The following is an 18,463-nucleotide window of genomic DNA, read 5'->3' on the forward strand; positions in this document are numbered from 1 at the left end:
ATATACTTACTGATAATGTAACTTGTTGACTTGTACCTTCACGACGTTTGGAGCCATGTTGCTTCCATCTGACATAGCGCGGCTCGTTTTAGGTATGTCTGCTGTGTGTAACATTAGCTCGCCATGTTGCTAGACTTCACTGCAATATACTATTAAGTGTCAATATGTGGGTGTATGGATAAAATTGTCTAGCGAGTGCTTGACAAAATTACGCTTGACAAAATATCGACTGTGGAGTTATGGGTGGCACTTAATCAGGCTTCTGCATGCACTAACTTCTTAAAATGCACCTGATTGTGTTTTCAGGGTACTTGCAACAAGAGGGACTGACCTCTACGAGTAAGGCATTCATTCACGAAAGCCCCAATTTGAAGGAGTATGCAGAACACAGTACAGATGATGGAACTATCCCAGCTTGTTTATTCGTGAGTAGGCTATTCTACATAATATGTTCAGACATTAGCTGTCAAGTACATTCAATACTGACCTGGCACCCCTCAGTATTGATTAGTTAGATCGGAGATTGTTTGTAAACAATGCACTAATTGTAACATGTAACTTTTCAGTCCCTTTTTGGTAAAAACCTGTCAACTATTCTGAACGAATATGTTGCAGCAAAAGCCAAAGGTAAGTTGCAAACAAAATTATTTCTCTTGTTTGCCAGTTATGAGACTATCAAGGTATGTTTGAGTTGTTCCCCTGAATCACTGCGCTTCTCTCATAGAAACTAGTCACGAGATTCCAATACCATCCATAATGACGTCGTTATGGAAAAAGCTGGACATCACACTTAATCAGATTAAGTACGTTTTTATCTCAGTAATACACACAACAGAAGCAAAATCCATGTCATACTCTGCTCACTTTCATCTTATATAATATTCCTCCCCAGGTCTTTACAGAACTCCCCAACAATTGGCCATAATAACAGATGTAAGTTTACACACTGCAAGCATATGCTATAATTTCATAACAGCTTTTCTGCTCTTAATCGGGAACGTGAATCTGTGTAAGTCTAACTGACCACGATACTCGTCACCCTTGCAGTACGGGTGCGGAACGCGAATGCACTGGCCAACTTGAGGCGACAGGGAATGCAGTCGTTCTCGCCGTCCCCCTCCACTTCCCCGGCCCCCCAGGGGGCCCTAGCCACGCCCAGCCCCCCAACCAACACCCTGGCCATTCCAGTACACTCCACGCCCCTTTACTTCTCCTCCCAGCAGCCCAGACTTTCTCCCATCTGCAGCACGCCCAGCCAGACACCAAATGAGAGCCGACTACTTGCTAACATGAGTAAGAACACATTTAACTCAGCATGTATTACTGTAACACAGTACCTTTAATATACAATGTTACATGTTGTCTCCATTATTTCAACCCCTTTTTCCCCACTGTGAAGCGCATTGTGTTGCCACCTGGTATGAAATGTGTCTGTTCTGTTCCAGAAGATACAACAATACACGTTATGGTCCCAGATAACAGACTAACCCCTGGCCCAGTGTCCCCAGGAAGGAGGAAATGGTGAGCTTTAAATAATCTGTTCCCACTGTGTCTTAAGACTCATTGTATCCTCACACCTTGCCCTTAGAGACAATCAAAGGTTCTTTACCAGTGCAGAGGACATTGAGAGTCTATTAATATCCAGTCTATGAATAGATTCTTGATTGTGGTCTAATTTCCCTCAGGGACTCTCCCAAGAGGAGGGGCGGTGGATCGAGTGGGGCTGGCAGACCCAACATGGCCGCCAGTAGCCTGGCAGTAGAGCCCCAAAGTGAAGAGGCAGTGACAGAGAATTTCCCTGTAAGACATTAAGCCTCAATTGATGAATGCATTTCATAGGGTGTGGGTTTTTTTCCTATATTAATTCACCCTTGTAATGTCTGTGGATTCATGTCCTCAGCAAATGGTGATTCAAAATGCAAGAGAAAAGATTTTAGGTGACAGATCATTACAAGAGAAGCTGGCAGAGAACATCAACAAAATCCTGTCAAGGTAACACTATGGATCTTGAGTTGCAGTGTCACTTCAAGTGATTTCTGTTGCGACCTGTCTTATTTCCTGTTGTGTTGTACTCACAGTGACAGCATCCCTCAGACTTCAAAATCATCCTGTTGCACAGTAGTACCGGACCAGTCCATAGATGAAATTTTAGGGCTTCAGGTGAGGAAATATGTTTGTGTCTCTCTCTCTCTCTCTCTCTCTCTCTCTCTCTCTCTCTCTCTCTCTCTCTCTCTCTCTCTCTCTCTCTCTCTCTCTCTCTCACACACACACTCTTTCTCTCTCTCTCTCACACACACTCTTTCTCTCTCTCTCTCTCACACACACACACTCTTTCTCTCTCTCTCTCTCTCTCTCTCACACACTCTTTCTCTCTCTCTCTCTCACACACTCTTTCTCTCTCTCTCTCTCTCTCTGTGTATCTCTCTGTGTCATTTCTGTCTTGCCTGCAGTCACTCTTGAACGTTGTGATGAGTTCTCTGCCGTCAGTTCCTCCTCTTGACTGCATGTCCATCCCCACAGGGGGAGATCCACATGTCTGACGATGCCATCCATGACATCCTGGAGCAGACCGAGTCAGACCCAGCCTTCCAGGCCCTGTTTGACCTCTTCGACTGCGGTAAACACTTTGACATTACTTCTAGAGTGTCGTTTAGGAGAAAGAAGATGGAGAAGATGAGGTGATGGCAGTTTCACTGGCAGCCGTGTTGCTAATGGTCATGTTCCCATGGTTGAAGGTAAAGGGAAGGCTAACGAGGGGACAGAGCCCGGAGCGGGGGTGGAGAGCGGAGCTACTGTGGAGGCGAGCCAGACTGGGGACGCTGGGTGTTCAGACAACCCCCCTGAGCCTACAAACCACGGTACAGACAAAACTACTTCCATCTCTTGAAAAGCTCAAAGATACTACAGTATTTGATGACACTTACTCTTTCCTTAAAGAGGATTTAATCAGTTAGTGATGCTAAAATTCCACCTGTGGTATTTTGTGCTTGGTTTAATTCACGAAATTCTATGAACTATTCATTTTAATTAACGTGTCGTCTTCTCGTAGCCCTACTCAGTTAAGATCAAGCCCAGACTGCAATTGACAAATATTGACCTATCAATTTTATTTCACAGTCGTCCTACAGGAAGATGGAAGACGTGCACAAGAACCTGCGTCCGTTTCTGCAAAGACGAAATCTGTGCAGGAGGCCAAGAACAAAAGGAAATCCGCCCCACCGAGCGCTTCAAAGACGCCTCTTGGGTGCAGCACCAGCAGGCCGAGGAAGGGACCCAGTCCCACCAGACTCCCAGCAGGGGGCGACAAACCAGCAGAAACACCCCCTGCTGCTCCCCCGGCCGACCTGGCACTCAGCAATGAAGAAGCAGCCATGGATGTAGACGAAGCTGTGGGCAGGGCTGGCCCTGAGCCACCTGCCCTCCTGGAGGTGTGTGAGGCAGTCAGGCAGGAGAGCACTCCCTCCTCCACCAGCCCCCATGGAACCATCTCTACCTGCAGCACAAGCGTGTCTGAAACCAGAACTACGACCAGTTTGAACACACCTAAAGTGAGTAAGCCGGGACACACACAAGGTTCTCAAGCGCTGACTCCGACTGGGAATGGATCGTTGTTAAAAACCACGACTAAAATCCTCCCCTTCCATCTTACCTCTGTGTCGGACACGCCCACATTCACACCTGCTCCGGCTCAGGTGAACAAAGTCTCCAAGCCCAAGGCTTACGTTCCTCGTGTCACCATGGCACCTCCTAACAGCGTGGCACTCTTCCAGCCTCGACCGCAGAGTAGATCCCCCCCAACTGCCACCCCAACCGACACGCCCAGCACTGTATCCACAGAAACGATGGACCCCAGCAAGATGGTATCCCTCAAGATCATCATCAGCGACGAGCCGGAGGAGGCGTCAAGCGACGCAGCTCTAAACCAGGCCGTCTCCAGCATCAGCGGAGACAAGATCCCAACCATCTTCCTCTCGTCCCCCGCCAAGGAAGGCCAGCCCCCCGCGGTGCTGCCCGGCACCCCTACAGGCCTGGATGAGACGGCGCAGGCGGTGAGCAGCCTACAGAGCACCGAGGTCCTCCAGCCTGCTGCCGTGTCCAGTCCTCTCAGCGGGAAGACCGGGGGGGTGACGTCTGTAGATGTAGTCACACCTTCTAAGGAGAACATGCTTCAGCAAGGGGCTCAGCCCAGCTACATCATCCAGTTGCCGTTAGACTCCACCAGTGCTAACTTCGGAGGTGCGGCCACCAGCTACTTCTTGATCACTGATGGCGCCACCACTGGTGGGCAGGCCGGTAAGATGGTTCTGTCCAGTGGGATCCCTCAGAGATCACCTGGGACTCCTGGTTCCTATTCTCTGGCCACACCTCCTCAGGCTAAAACCTACGCCACCGGTAAGAGAGAGAGAAGAGATGGGTTATACACAGTGGTTTTGTTTTTGATTGGTGGCTGTACTGGTGCATTCATGATTTTTAAATTTTCAGGATCAACACTCTTTCTTTCTCCGGTTCGGCCCATGGTTCAAAGCATGGTCATTCCTGTGTCTGTCATGGGGCAGAGCAACACCAGAAATGTCCCTGTGGCATCCAATCAGGTAACACATGTGTGACAGAGCCTTAAACACAGATGTGTTTAGCAGTTTCTTATCTTATCCATTAACATGACATAATGACTTTTTCTCCAGATTATAGCTGTGCCAGCCCTAGCTCAACCCCTAGTCCCATCCCCAGAGAAGCACCCTGAACCTGGGAAACCCAGTGAAACTGCAGTCCCAGGTAACCCCTGCTTCTTAGCCTCCACACACTCCCTCAATGCGATCACCTGGATGTAACGTTTGCATCTCGGTTCGTATTTTTTAGGCAAGACCAGAGTTTCTGGACCCAGTGTTTCTACAAATCCAGTCCAACCACAGTCCTCAGAGAAGACAGGCCTGCCCAAGGTAGCAGCAGGTACCAGTCCTGGTCACAGACGGATCCTGTGCTTTGATGGTTCAGCCGGCAAATCTCCCCCCCAGACCAGAAACAGCACAACCACCCCGCCTAAGGCCCAGGCAGCTTCACCTTCTCCGAGCCGGCAGTCTGGGACAGATTCTCCCAAACAGGCCAGAACCAGGCCTGCCATCTTGGGTGGCAACAGGCCTAAACGGAGGATAGAGACAGTGAGATGCACGGACAACAGTCCGACCACATGGAACGCAGCGGAGACCGAGACATCCTCTCCTCTCCAGCAACAGCAGAAAGAAGACACGAAAAAACCCACTGGATCGCAAACCGTAGCCGATCAAGATGCTAGCAGCCGGCAAGATGCTAGCAGCCGGCAAGATGCTAGCAGCCGGCAAGATGCTAGCAGCCGGCAAGATGCTAGCAGCCGGCAAGATGCTAGCAGCCGGCAAGATGCTAGCAGCCGGCAAGATGCTAGCAGCCGGCAAGATGCTAGCAGCCGGCAAGATGCTAGCAGCAGCAGTAGCAACGCAGAGTCGTCAGACTCGTCGAAGAAGTCAGAGACGAGAAGGAAATCCCAGTCCACAGGCAGGAAGGATGACAGTCGGAGAAGGTCAACGGACAAGCCAAGCACCAGGTCCTCTTCCTCTGACCATAGACTGAGGTCAGGCAGCAGGAAGGAGAAGGAGGAAGACCGCAAGCTGGAGTCTCTGGAGAAAAGCCTTGCAAAGGGCCACATGGGACGGACAGAGAAAAAGACTCCCACTCAGGATTCTCCCGTCACGGCTAATAAGGAGAACCAGGTACAGGGGAGCAGGCATGAGCCGGCCCCCACACCATCACCCCGGGACATCAGCCCGCCCCCTGTGACCCCACCAACGCCTACCCTGCACGTGCTCTCCAGCAAGTCCCCTTCCAAGACCAGCCCTCTCATCAAGCAGGCAGCCGAGATGCTCCAGGACATCCAGGCTCTCCAACCTCCGACCACCCCAGCCAAGAGGCCCGGAGGGGGCTGCCCTGACCTGCCGCTCCCTCCAACCCCTGGGTCTGGCCGTCTCCACGAGGAATCTTTGGACTTCCCCAGGACGCCTGCCCGGCAGAGGCACATAAGAGACGTGGAGGGCACCCCCAGGCACCTGGTGCCCCCCGCCACCCCGGAGCTCCCATCCTGCAGCCCTGCCAGCGAGGCGGGCAGCGAAAACAGCATCAACATGGCGGCCCACACGCTGATGATCCTGTCTCGAGCCGCCATCGCGAGGACGGGCACGCCGCTGAAGGACAGCCTGCGTCAGGAGGGCGCTGGAGCCGCCACGCCGACGTCCTCAAAAGGCAAGAAACGCAAACAGCCAGAGCCCCAGGGCAGCAGCCCCTCCAAGGAGCTCAAAGCATCGGCCTCGTCAAGCAGCAAGAAGAAAGCCAAGGTGGGATTGACTTTGTATGCAGTACGGTCTCTCGTTTGTTTGTATGTATTTTTGATGAAGAAACTTGATGACACTTGTGATTTATTGTACCTGCAGAAGCAGAAGAAGCTGCTGGACTCCTTCCCGGATGATCTGGATGTGGATAAGTTCTTGTCCTCGCTTCATTACGATGAGTGAAAGGTTTATGACGGCGGTTGATGGCTGTCACGCAGAAACACTGAGATGTCCAGAACAATGTTGTGAATACAGGAATAGAACAAGCCATCTACTGTCACTGTGCCGATGGTTTCCATGTCTATCATGCAGGAATGAGGCATTTTGTGGTCTAGCTTAACACTGTCCATAGCACATTGTTTTATAAGTTCTTTGTATACCCTGAAACTTAACATCTTAATTTAACATAAGATCTGTACTGCGAATGTTAAAGAAATGTTTGAGAACCTTTGTTTATGCAGATGGTTGGTTTATTAGCACTGAGTTGTAATTTATGACTTTTCTTCAAGCCTTATTTTTGTCAATGTTTGACTGTCTAAAGGCTCCATTGCACACAAGAATGTGCAGTTGTTAAAAGGTATTTCTGTAGATTTATTGGTCCATTTTTTTAAAATTAGTATTAACACAGTGAATGGCTGTGGTACAGTTTCTGTATATAAATAATTTTAATAAAAAGGTAACAGTGACTAATAATGTTGAAGCAACTGTCAGTGTTACGTAGAGTAAATGCATTGTATGAAAAGATTCACAGGCTCCGTTTCTGTGTTGTCCAAAGTCTATATAGTAGGCCTATATATGTATTTAAATTTAAAGGTACGCCACACGACCAATAGCATGTTGACACCTCATCAGTAAACTCATGGACAATAATACGGAGTTGGTCCTCCCTTTACTGCTGAGCTTACACGCTTCTAGGAAGGTTTTCTCCAGGATTTTGTAAGGTTACTGCAAGGATTTTCTTCCATTCTTTTTAAAATTGTAATCTTTTTTAAATGTGTTGCTAGAAAAATAATCTCCCCTTTGAGCTGCGGAAATGGACTGTCATCTCCTTAGTCCTCGTTTCATTCAGTCATGTTTTCCTGTCGTCACCTATCATATGTAATAATATGTCCAGGTAGTGGTAGGGGGAAAAGGACAAAAATAACAAAACGTCGAAGTATAAAAATACACATTATTTATTGTAATGTAAGTGTTCTTAGTAAACCTGTGAACCCCTGATTGGACCATCCTAAATGCTTTCAAAATTAGAGTCCTCCAAAGATTATCGTTAAAACGGTAGTAGTATTGGGTGGTGTTTTAGACTTTTTTATTTGTTATCTATAAAAGTCCAATATATATCAATCATATCCTGATCAAAATGATTTAATTAAATACTGACACATTTCTTTTACACAATCTACTTGTCTCAGAAGGACTTTTATAATTTTCATGTAAATCCAGACTGAAACAAATCTTGTTCTTCCGGGTCAAATGAGGAAAGTATGACAGTTCAATTCATTCTTAGCTTAGTCTCTTAAAAACGTAATCTGCCTATGGTCTGTTTCTTGGTTGTGTACTCCGTTTTGACAGCTAGTTTTATCACAACTCATCAAAAGCCAGGTAATCCATTGCTAAATCACGATGACTTCCACCCTACTTCCTACCTATTGGCTATTTAGCTAGATATCTTAACCACTGCTAGCTAGCTAGCATAGCGACCTAACCGGTTAGCATGTGCAAGATGTTCCATGATATCGCATCATTTCGCAGCATTTAGTATTAGACAATCAACAAGACCCTGTTTTAGAATCTACTTACACGGAGTCAATACATTGCCGCAGAGTAGATGAGCTAAAACATTAAAGCCAACAGCATTTCTGATGATGTCCTACAGGTCACCTGTTCCAGCAGGTCAGTAAATGAGATGGCAGCCAATGGAGCTAGTTGCGAACAACCACAGAAGCGAGTAGGAGGCAAACAGAAGCACAATGGAAATTTCACAGGTTGGTTTTGTAGATGACTTCACAACATGTACATTTTCCACCCCTATGGGCATCCTATGTACTCTACATTTTTTAAGAAGATTAAAATACATTGGTTGTCCATTGCCACATAACCAAGGGTTCAAGGACCAAAGGTCTCGAGATTGATATCACACCTATACTGCATGCCATATTTTGTCAACGACTATGACCGACTTGCTAATGTTACCTGTGGCCCCTCCACCTTTGTCCCTTGACACCACCATTGTGTTTGTAAATGAGCATGTCCCTGTGCTTCCAGACTCATCAGTTAGCGAGAGGAGACACAAGGACAGAGAGGAACGCCTGTCCCTGGTGTTGTGGAGGAGACCAGTGGTCACACTGAACTACTTCCTACTGGAAACCCTCATCACACTGAAGGAGTGGACGTTAAAGTAAGTGCTCTCACGTTACTGTTGTTATAACAACTATGTCATGATCACCACATTGTTGTGAAATCATGTACCAAGTAGTGTGTGTGAACAGGCACCATGCCTTGGGTTAGGATAAGGGGAAATGTTGGGAAACTGTCATGGTTCCAGCTAACTTATTAATCTGGGAAAACGGCCACCGTTGCGAACTCTGTCAGTCACGTGTTGTTGCACATCTGAGTTCTCTATCACATACACGGAAGAAAACACAGATTATAAACCTGTCTAACCGCAACCTTATGTCAACTTCCTCCTCCTTCCCCCTCTCCTCGTTCTAGGTTATGGCGGCGAAAGGGGTCAGTGTTCCTTTTCCTGGTGTTGTGTTCGCTGTTCTCAGTGGCGTACTCCATAGAGGGAGCTCATCAGAAGGTGAGGACAAAAACAAACAAGCCCTCTGTCACTGATTAGTTCTGTCTAGTGCTCATAGTCAACTCTACTTCTATTAACCCAGAGGAAAATGTTTAAAGGTTAAAGATAAGTCACTGGATATTCAGATCAGCAGATATATGCCTGGATATTCACAGATGAAAGGTTGCCAAAGGAAATACAGTTGCTCAATGAGCTGTTTCATTGAACAGGAAACGTGTTTGGAATCTGAAGAGACGGTTAGATTGATTTAATGATGCACAATTTTAAATATATACTGTATGAGGTAATAAATTAGGCCTACAATGTTAGAGTTTGTAGCGTTCGTCCTAAGTTACAGTCACCTAAATCCTCAGGAGACATACTTTGACCTTGTACTTTACACCATTTTTACTCAAGTTCCAACCGACATATTTAACATTTTAGCAAGTTCTGAAATATCCAACTGTAACCCCAGCGTAACTAAATTAGGTAGGCGCACAATGTGTGATAGCATGGCGCTGTGAACACAGAGCAAATCACGGATGAGGGTGTGTTCTAAAGGGTTAAATATATGTCCTCCTCATCTGTAGCACGTGCAGCACCTGGAGAAGAGGTTCCTGTGGTGTGCCTACTGGGTGGGTCTGGGCATCCTGTCCTCCGTAGGTCTGGGCACCGGCCTGCACACCTTCCTGCTCTACCTGGTGAGGTGACACTGTGACACCTGGAGGGGTACACAAACTCTGTGGAGGAGTACACACTCTGTGGAGGAGTACATACTCTGTGGAGGAGTACACACTCTGTGGAGGAGTACACACTCTGTGGAGGAGTACACACTCTGTGGAGGAGTACACACTCTGTGGAGGAGTACACACTCTGTGGAGGAGTACATACTCTGTGGAGGAGTACATACTTATAGTGTGGCTGATGTGTGTTTTTTAAGGGGTCTAGCAAGTTCATATCTTTGTGGAATTAAATGTTGCAGTTTAACACATCATTCATTATTATTCCTTAGTTTCTGATACTCTTTGTTTCATGACGTAGGCTGTGTAGTCCGTAGTTCACGGCTCCTTTGTCCTCTTTGATTAAGAAGAACATGCTGTGTCTTGGGTTATCTCTCAATGACATCATCGCATGGGTTCTGGCCAGCTCCCAGAAGCCTCATTTGTCATCCACACAGCGTCTTATGGTTAGCATCAAACTCCCCCATAACTACTTAATAATTTATACCCCCCGCATTGATCTGAAGTAAAGTTGGATTCAGTCACTTACCACAGTCACATGGTGACTGTTCCTATGGTTAGGTCACTTGTGAGTGAGTGGCATTGTGACATAGGTCTTTGTTGTGGTGAAATGGAGCTTTGGGAGCAGTGGGAAGTGATTCTGCTGAAGGGCACACTTTTGTGTGATTGTGTCGGCTTTTGTATGGTCGAACTAGTAAACCAGAGACTGTCAGCAATTTTTTCCACAAGTCTACACGATGCGAGGCCACTTTCAGAAGCCGTTGCCATTTGTGGTGCCATCGCTGTCGTGCCACAATAGTTTCTGAAATTGTGTCAACCAACCGATCGGAGATGTGGCTTTCGGAAGCCTGTTGTTTCTAGGGCTGATCTCATGACGTGTCACCTCACTTACAGGAGCCTGTGACCTCATCTCTTTCCCCTCATCTCCCAACTCGATTAGAGCGACAGATTTCCTTACTGCTCGGTCATCGTTTACAATATTACATCTATCTTGAATTGTGCTTCCAAAATAGTGACACTTTCGCAGTGACACTCACATGTTACTGGATAATTTGCTATCCCTCTATCATCAATAGGGCCATTAGCTTATGATAACTTAAAACAACCATATAGAATGTACTTAACTGAAATGCTCCATTCTAACCTTCCTTGCCTGAGTTGTCTGCAACAAAAAGAAAGCCTTTACACCGCCTAGTCAGAGGTGAGGTCAGGGGTCTGGAAAACCCCTCGGCTGCAGGGGTCCTGGACCACATCTGCCCTGGTAGAGTTACGCTCGAGGAATGGATTGTGTATCATTTACATTTAGTCATTTAGCAGATGCTCTTATCCAGAGCGACTTACAGTAAGTACAGGGACATTCTCCCAGAGGCAAGTAGGGTGAAGTGCCTTGCCTCAAGGAGTCCCATAGAACAAGGATGATATCATGGGTCTGTTCTGAAGGTTAGCAGCATAACTTTATGATGATTCATGGAATTTGTGGAAGTCTGGTTGTTTTTGAACTGGTTTGAAATGGAATTCTTCAAGAAGGATCTACAGATCTACTAGATGAACACAGATGTTTCTAACCTCTGAGAACAGAATTGTTTCACAGTAATCCTAATGAGAAGGATCTGTTTCGACTTGCTAGCAACACCGACCAACAACGACGAAATGTGTGCACTTTTGTACTCAAAGGAAAAGCAGTGATTGGGACATTTTGAAGCCAGGTAGTGAATAGCAGACTCCCCAGTGTGCTTTCTCCCCCTCGGAGGTAATCATCGCTGAGTAATCGGGAGCTGTCTGTCTCCTGTCACAGTGAATTCAATAAGGTATAATGGGAGGTCTATGTTGTGGTTTCAGGTGCCCCGATTGCTAATGAAGCCAGGTGGCTAAGCTCCAGTCGCTGATGAATGGTGCTGCATACCACACTGTCAAGGGTTCTGTGGTGATTCAGTGTGCGTGTTTGAGTGTCTGTCTGTCTGTCTTTTGCTCTAAAGTGAAAACCAACCTCTGTCTTTCTACCCCTGCCCCCCTTCTCTCCCTCAGGGTCCTCACATAGCATCGGTCACCCTGGCGGCGTACGAGTGTGGTTCCACAGACTTCCCGGAGCCCCCCTACCCAGACCAGATCATCTGTCCCCAGGAGGGGGGTGTGGAGGGCAGCATCTCCCTCTGGTCCATCATCTCCAAGGTCCGCCTGGAGGCCTGCATGTGGGTGAGTAAACATCCACTCTGCCCTCTTCAGTCAGTCTGCCTCGCCCCACATTTTGATGCATTACTAGGCCCTGAGTTTAAGATTAGAATTAGAAATTCAATTTAAATTCAGACATACTTGTTTTGTTTTTTTAGCTTGTTCAAAGGAACTAGTAATGCTCCATACTTGAGGCAGAAGCAATGGTGGTTAGTAATGGTAAGGGAACCAGAAATGACCCCCCTGGTTGTTAATCTCCCCAGGGAGCAGGCACGGCTATCGGGGAGCTGCCCCCCTACTTCATGGCCAGGGCGGCAAGGCTGTCAGGGGCGGACCCGGACGATGAAGACTACGAGGAGTTTGAGGAGATGCTGGAGCAGGCAGAGACAGCCCAGGTGAGGATGACCACTCCGCTCTGTCCTTCTGTGTTCACACCGAACGCCAAGCGAATTATTGGCGCGGTGGGATTACATGTGAAAATCAATGCAAACATGCGAAATCGCGCGAATGAGGCTCGTCCATTGCTTCTTTCATTGAGTTGAATATGTTCATGGGACGCTGTGTCGCGAAGGTTTATCAATGTTGAGATGTCATTGACGTTTTAGAAGAAATGGAGGGCAAGAGTATTGTAGCCGTCTGTGGGCGTCCTCTGCTATACGACACTACTTCGTATTTGTTTATACTCGTAATTTCGGACATGGTTGACGACGGAAAAAAACTGCTATTTGTGTGAATAAACACAAATGAACGCAAAGCAAAAATTTGCTTCATTCGCGCGAATAATTTCTTCGCGTTTGGTGTGAACACATTATATATGTCGTAATACAGAACTTTCCTCCCACCGTTCAAATTGGCCGCTAGTCTCACTAATCTCCTGACAAATCCCTTTCCTAGTCAGTCAGAATTGGCAAATAGCCTCCCTGCTTTCATCAGACTCCCTCAATTTCATCAGTTTCTCCCTGTGGCGTAACACTGACCGAGCCTCCATCGGCTTTTTGGTAGAGCTCTTTTGTCCTTAGTCTGGAACATTCTTTCACTGGTCATCAAGTCTCTACTCGCGTGCTGTCCCTAACCTACTTATATTCCAAGATCGTAGCCCAGTCCTTCTGTCCATCGCCTCTGACATCTGTCTCTGAACTGTGATTGGCCACCGTGTGCCACATGTCTTCAGTGAAAGTCCCTCCCCATTTCCAGTAAGCTCCATGGAGTGAGTCACCAAGAACCCGTCTCCCCTTTAATCATCCTTCTCTTTTCCTTCCTCTGTCTTTCTTGCTCCTCTCCATCCTTTGTGAATCCAGTTGAAGGACAGTTCTCCTCCCTCACATGACAACCTAGCTCTCGTTTCACATGCTGACTCAACATCAGCCTAATGCCATATCCTGCTCCAGCTTGTCATTCTCAAGTCATGCACGGCTGACCATCTCCACACTCCTACTCAGCAGGATGTGAAATGAATAAGTTGGTCACCGTCATGTCTCAAGCTCTTTGGGGAACAGTCAAATTCTCCCTGGAGGCATTTTTGGGGAATGTTAACCAATGGTTGTGTGTACAATGTTGGGATCGGGTTAAATGTATTAAACTCAGAGATTAGAGTAGATTTTGGCTCAGATTAGAGTAGATTTGATCAGAATGAATAAATTACTCAAATTAATTATAGGTCTGATCTTCACCATAAAACCATACCAACCCCCCCCCCACACACACACACACTCTTTCTAACCCCCTAACCCTCCCTACTCACCCCCCACACCCTTCCCACCCCCCCACAAAGGGGATCAAACTAGCTCAGGGGTAGGCAGATGAATGGTCGTTACCCGGCTTCCACAGAGCTTGATAACAACCCATTCATTTGAACCAGGTGTGCTGGAGCAGGGAAACATCTAAGACATGCAGGACAGCAGCTCTCGAGGACCAGGGTTGCCTACCCCCAAACTAGCTCAATTCCCCTGTGCCATGGAGCTTGCATTAGGCCTACCCCAAGAGAGAGAACTCAAATGAATATCCAAGCTGTATTGATGTACCCCTTTTGTCTTGTCAAGCATCTTTTTTTCAGGAACTCGACCTGCATCAGTGCTTTTTGATCACATTTTATGAAGAACTCTGATACTGATCTGTTTCATGCCTTCTGATTTCAGGACATTGTCACCAGAGCCAAACTGGGTGTCCAGAACATGGTGCAGAAAGTAGGATTCTTCGGTATCCTTGCCTGCGCTTCAGTAAGTCCACACATCCTGAAGGCTGGAGTCAGGTGCCTGAGCGGTTAGGGAGTCAGACTCGTAATCTGAAGGTTACAGGTTCGATTCCCGGCTGTGCAAAATGACGTTGTGTCCTTGGGCAAGGCACTTCACCCTACTTGCCTCGGGGGGAATGTCCCTGTATTTACTGTAAGTCGCTCTGGATAAGAGCGTCTGCTAAATTACAAAAAAAAAATCCTGAAGGCTTTGGCATCCAGCTTCTGCACAGGCCCACTTTTACGGTTTCATTTAGAAGGTGTCATCTTCCCTTTACAGATCCCCAACCCTCTGTTTGATCTGGCGGGCATCACATGTGGGCACTTCCTGGTTCCCTTCTGGACCTTCTTTGGAGCCACGCTGATTGGCAAAGCCATCATCAAGATGCACATACAGGTGGGAATTGTAGTCCACTGTGGGCACACACAGACAAATAATCCTATTTTGAAATAACTTTTGTTGTTGTTTGTTTTGGTAAACAATCCCTTTGAAGTACCTGTGTTTCCTGGGCATGCTTAATGTGGGCTTTGCACATAAAGGACCCTTGAGATGAAAGGAAAAGCTAGATGATTACTTAATGGCATGTTTTCTTTTATTTGCTTACCAGCTCTGAACAACTAATTATGGGCTGTCTTCATTGTTGAGTCTACCACAGTGACTAACCCTTGCCTAGACGGTGCAAGACTCACTGTGTCCTCGTGAATCGCGGTGGTAACCAGACCAATCACTCCCTCCTTAGTCGTACTAGCCAGTGGTGATCTCACCACGTCCCTTCAGGGGATGAAAGGGTGGTGTGGGGGGTCTGCATCTCTCCCTCTTGGACCTCCCGCATCATGTTATTGTCAGACGGGGGGTTTGGGGGTAAGAGCAGGGTAGGGGGCATGAGTCATGGGTTTCAAAGCAGGCCTTCATCCCCCACCTCTGTGCTGTCCTGGACTCAGGTTCTCACAGTAGGGTGCTGGCAGGGGGGGATCAATACTCACCGTTGACTCATTCGTCTCCATTCTCTCTCTCTCCCACAGAAACTGTTTGTTATCATAACGTTCAGCAAGCACATAGTGGAGCAGATGGTGTCTCTGATTGGGTGAGTAAGTGTATGTGTGTGAGAGAGGGAGAGAGAGAGAGAGAAGAAAGGTTTTGCAGATTCAGCATCCTTCCTCTGTGTGGTTTGTTAGACCTCATTTGAAATCAGATTGATGATTGAAAAATCATTCCCGTTTGTGAAACACTACCATGATGATGAGGCTCCTCACAGTGAGGTGAGTGTGTGCCTGTTTGCATGTTTGCTTTTTCCTGGAAGGGTATTTCCCTTGCTTGCATTCCCCTCCATTGATAGCTAAGCGTGTGAGGCTCTTTGATGGAATGTTTGTTCTGACTCATGACAGTATGGCTCTGACTGAACCAGAATCCCCTCTTAACCAACAGGAAACTCAAGAGCTACAGGATGTCCCAAAGACAAATAAAACATCCCTCTCTACATCCTTAAAACTAGCAAAGAGTACAATCTTCAATCAGCAGCTTTTCTTTAACTGTTTAGGTCCTATCTGGCTTCTCATGTCGATACTTATCTCAAGCCAAACTTGAACACGTCTGGTACAGATATATTCATTTACAGCACGTTTATGATCCTGGTTTCAGGAGTCAGTTTGCGGAGTCTTGTGGTAGTACGGGTAGAGGCAGGTGTGACTCGTTGTGAAGTGTTTTTGTGGTGCTTAGAAGCTGAGGTCGGAAGTGTGATTTCCCCAGTGTGTGTATGTGGCTAAGGCAGGCTGAGTCAGTCGAGGCTATCTCAGGCTTCAACAACTCTTCGCAGGCCTTTGTTCAAAATCAACCATCTCCCCAAACCAGTATTCAACTGTATGATTAGTGTAAAATTTGTGTTCAAAATTTGTGTTCTCTATCATCAGCTCTTAGAATCATAGTACTGTTTACTGTCTGAGTACTTTGTTTGCTGCACGCCTATACATGATGATGATGAAGCTAGCTAGCTAGCAGAGTAAGGGCCATTGTTATATGAGCTGCCCTTGCCCTCTCACTGAAACGATCCCTGTCTCTGCATCCCATATATGGAGTCATATTGAACACGCCCGCTCTTGCCGAGAAAGGCTGTGATGACAGCATGAAGAGTCACTTCCTGGTTAATAGGCCCAGCCCGGTTCCTATAGGGACTTGAGGGAGATATAAGAAGAGAGAAGACAAGCACTGGCTCACTTCACTGCTCCTGTGCTGCCCAGGCAACACAGGTGTAGGCCCCCTGCCTGGGACAGCACCAGCTACACATAGCTACTTTTAGCAACTGGGACACTATCTACTGAGAATAGAACTACGCTGTTTAGCCTTTACTGCTGGGATTTGGTGCTCTACAAAGCCCCTTTTCTACCATGTGAAAAGACAGCGGTAAGTACTTAATGATGTATAATGTGTTTCTCTCTCTCTCCTCTCTTCTGTGTGGTGCGGGCAGGTCTGTGCCCAGGGTGGGTCCGGCTCTACAGAAGCCCTTCAGTGAGTACCTGGAGGCTCAGAGGAGCAAGCTACACCACCAGGCTGGAGAAGGCACACCCGCGGTAAGCTCTCACTCAGCAGCACCGGGGGAAAGGGAGTCTTTAAGGGTCTGTTTTATCTGGGATGCCAGTTGTAACGTGTGTGCCTGCTGTGTCCACTGTCTGGTTGTGCAGGGTGAAAACTGGCTGTCGTGGGTGTTTGAGAAGGTGGTGCTGGTGATGGTGTGCTATTTTGTCTGCTCCATCATCAACTCCATGGCACAGAGCTATGCCAAGAGGCTGCAGCAGCAAAGGTACTCTGAGGAGAAAACCAAGTGATAAGACTGGACAACTGTCTGTACTGCTGGGGGGCTGGCCCTGGGTCTGGGCCCAGCCCTGGCCCTGGGTCGGTTCCTGGTCCTGCTCAACCCGGCCCACACAAAACTAAAAACCTCACCCCTTTTCATCCTGAAAGGAGCCATATGTGCGGAACCAGCACTGAGTGCGTTCTCTGGAGGATGTGCGTTTGTCCTTACACATCTTTTGTTGTTTTCTTCCCTCATCTGTGTGTTCTAGTGTGCTTGGTTAATCGGTTGATCAATGGTGGCGTGTGTAAGTCTTACTAGGATATTAATTTAATTAACCCTTTCAGTAACTAGAAAGTTCCAGTTGCAGCTGGATGTCAACAGAATTTAGTTTGCATCCTGTCGTCGGTTATATAGAGACTGCAAGGCCTTATGCAACGGGGAGTGGGTCCTTCTACCATTGAACACAGTTCTTAACCGCTCAACTTGACTTTTATTTAATTTTGTTATGGTATAGTTGGATTTTGGGTCATACCTATGTGTGGACTGGATTTGTATGTTGGTGAGAAAGTTTTCAGGGTTACATTTTCCTCATTCTGTTCTGTCTTGTTGTTCAGTTATGGATCATCTGTCATTTTAGTTTTGAGGATTTGTCAAGGAGAATAGCAATATCAAGTTAGATCAACGTGGTGTTGGTGGTTTTTGCACATCCTGTAAATATATTTTTTTGACAGTATACACATGTATATGTAAATGGTCTGGAGAATATCTTACCTTGAACCAAAACAGTACAGAAAAATAGGAAAAGGAAATATCATTTGTAACTTTCAGTCGGCTAACTTGTAATTTTATTCTGTACATCTAGACTGCATCTTTAATCAAAACGGATATAAACTGCCTAAATCATTTCTCTCGTTTCCCATGTCTGAGTTTGTCTTGTTTTCCCATTTCAGAAAATGATGGAAGTAATTGTTTTTGAGTAAATCTTTCCTCACTTTATTCAGTGGCACTGTATCAAAAGTACTACCTTTTAGATTGTACTATTAAGACTGAAGCAATGCTTCAAACCTCTATTGAAGATTGGAACATCTAAGGTAAGTGTAAATACTAAGTTTGAACTCCATAGTTGTACAAATCAATTGTGTTAATCATGTGTATTACAAAAGTTGTAAAGGGAATTTAAACAGTTTCAATCGGATTTCATTTTCACAAAGGCTTTCATATTGTCCTGTGTTTGTAACTGAATGTTCAGAGGAAACTCTTAAATTCCTTGGTTTATTTGAAGGTGTATGCATCAATGCCAACCTGTCCCATCGTGTCAGCTAGCTTATCAGACTGGTGTTGGCTGTCTGTATATCATGGCAACAACAGTCTGTAAGCTGGCTGAAGTTTTGGGTAAAGACCAT

The 18,463-nt window shown here is 46.7% G+C and overlaps 2 protein-coding genes across 2 annotated transcripts; both read left to right on the top strand.

The window, feature by feature from the left end:
* The first annotated feature begins 55 nt into the window (after window positions 1-55).
* Window positions 56-7,075, top strand: npat (nuclear protein, ataxia-telangiectasia locus). The gene is made up of 17 exons (XM_067246154.1): window positions 56-92; window positions 307-425; window positions 567-627; window positions 725-803; window positions 893-933; window positions 1,048-1,293; window positions 1,446-1,521; window positions 1,686-1,800; window positions 1,901-1,992; window positions 2,079-2,160; window positions 2,521-2,617; window positions 2,736-2,858; window positions 3,118-4,392; window positions 4,483-4,592; window positions 4,683-4,773; window positions 4,858-6,359; window positions 6,456-7,075. The coding sequence occupies exons 1-17, from the start codon at window positions 56-58 to the stop codon at window positions 6,534-6,536; spliced, it is 4,227 nt and encodes a 1,408-aa protein (XP_067102255.1). The 3' UTR covers window positions 6,537-7,075.
* Window positions 7,076-7,814: 739 nt separating this feature from the next.
* On the top strand, window positions 7,815-17,965 carry LOC136951549 (vacuole membrane protein 1-like). The gene is made up of 12 exons (XM_067246012.1): window positions 7,815-7,952; window positions 8,227-8,335; window positions 8,616-8,748; window positions 9,063-9,153; window positions 9,723-9,833; window positions 11,898-12,065; window positions 12,305-12,436; window positions 14,177-14,257; window positions 14,552-14,668; window positions 15,295-15,356; window positions 16,734-16,836; window positions 16,948-17,965. The coding sequence occupies exons 2-12, from the start codon at window positions 8,257-8,259 to the stop codon at window positions 17,089-17,091; spliced, it is 1,221 nt and encodes a 406-aa protein (XP_067102113.1). The 5' UTR covers window positions 7,815-7,952; window positions 8,227-8,256; the 3' UTR covers window positions 17,092-17,965.
* Window positions 17,966-18,463: the final 498 nt, after the last annotated feature.

Source organism: Osmerus mordax, chromosome 11, assembly GCF_038355195.1.
Source record: "Osmerus mordax isolate fOsmMor3 chromosome 11, fOsmMor3.pri, whole genome shotgun sequence".
In the NCBI taxonomy this organism is placed as follows: Eukaryota; Metazoa; Chordata; class Actinopteri; order Osmeriformes; family Osmeridae; genus Osmerus; species Osmerus mordax.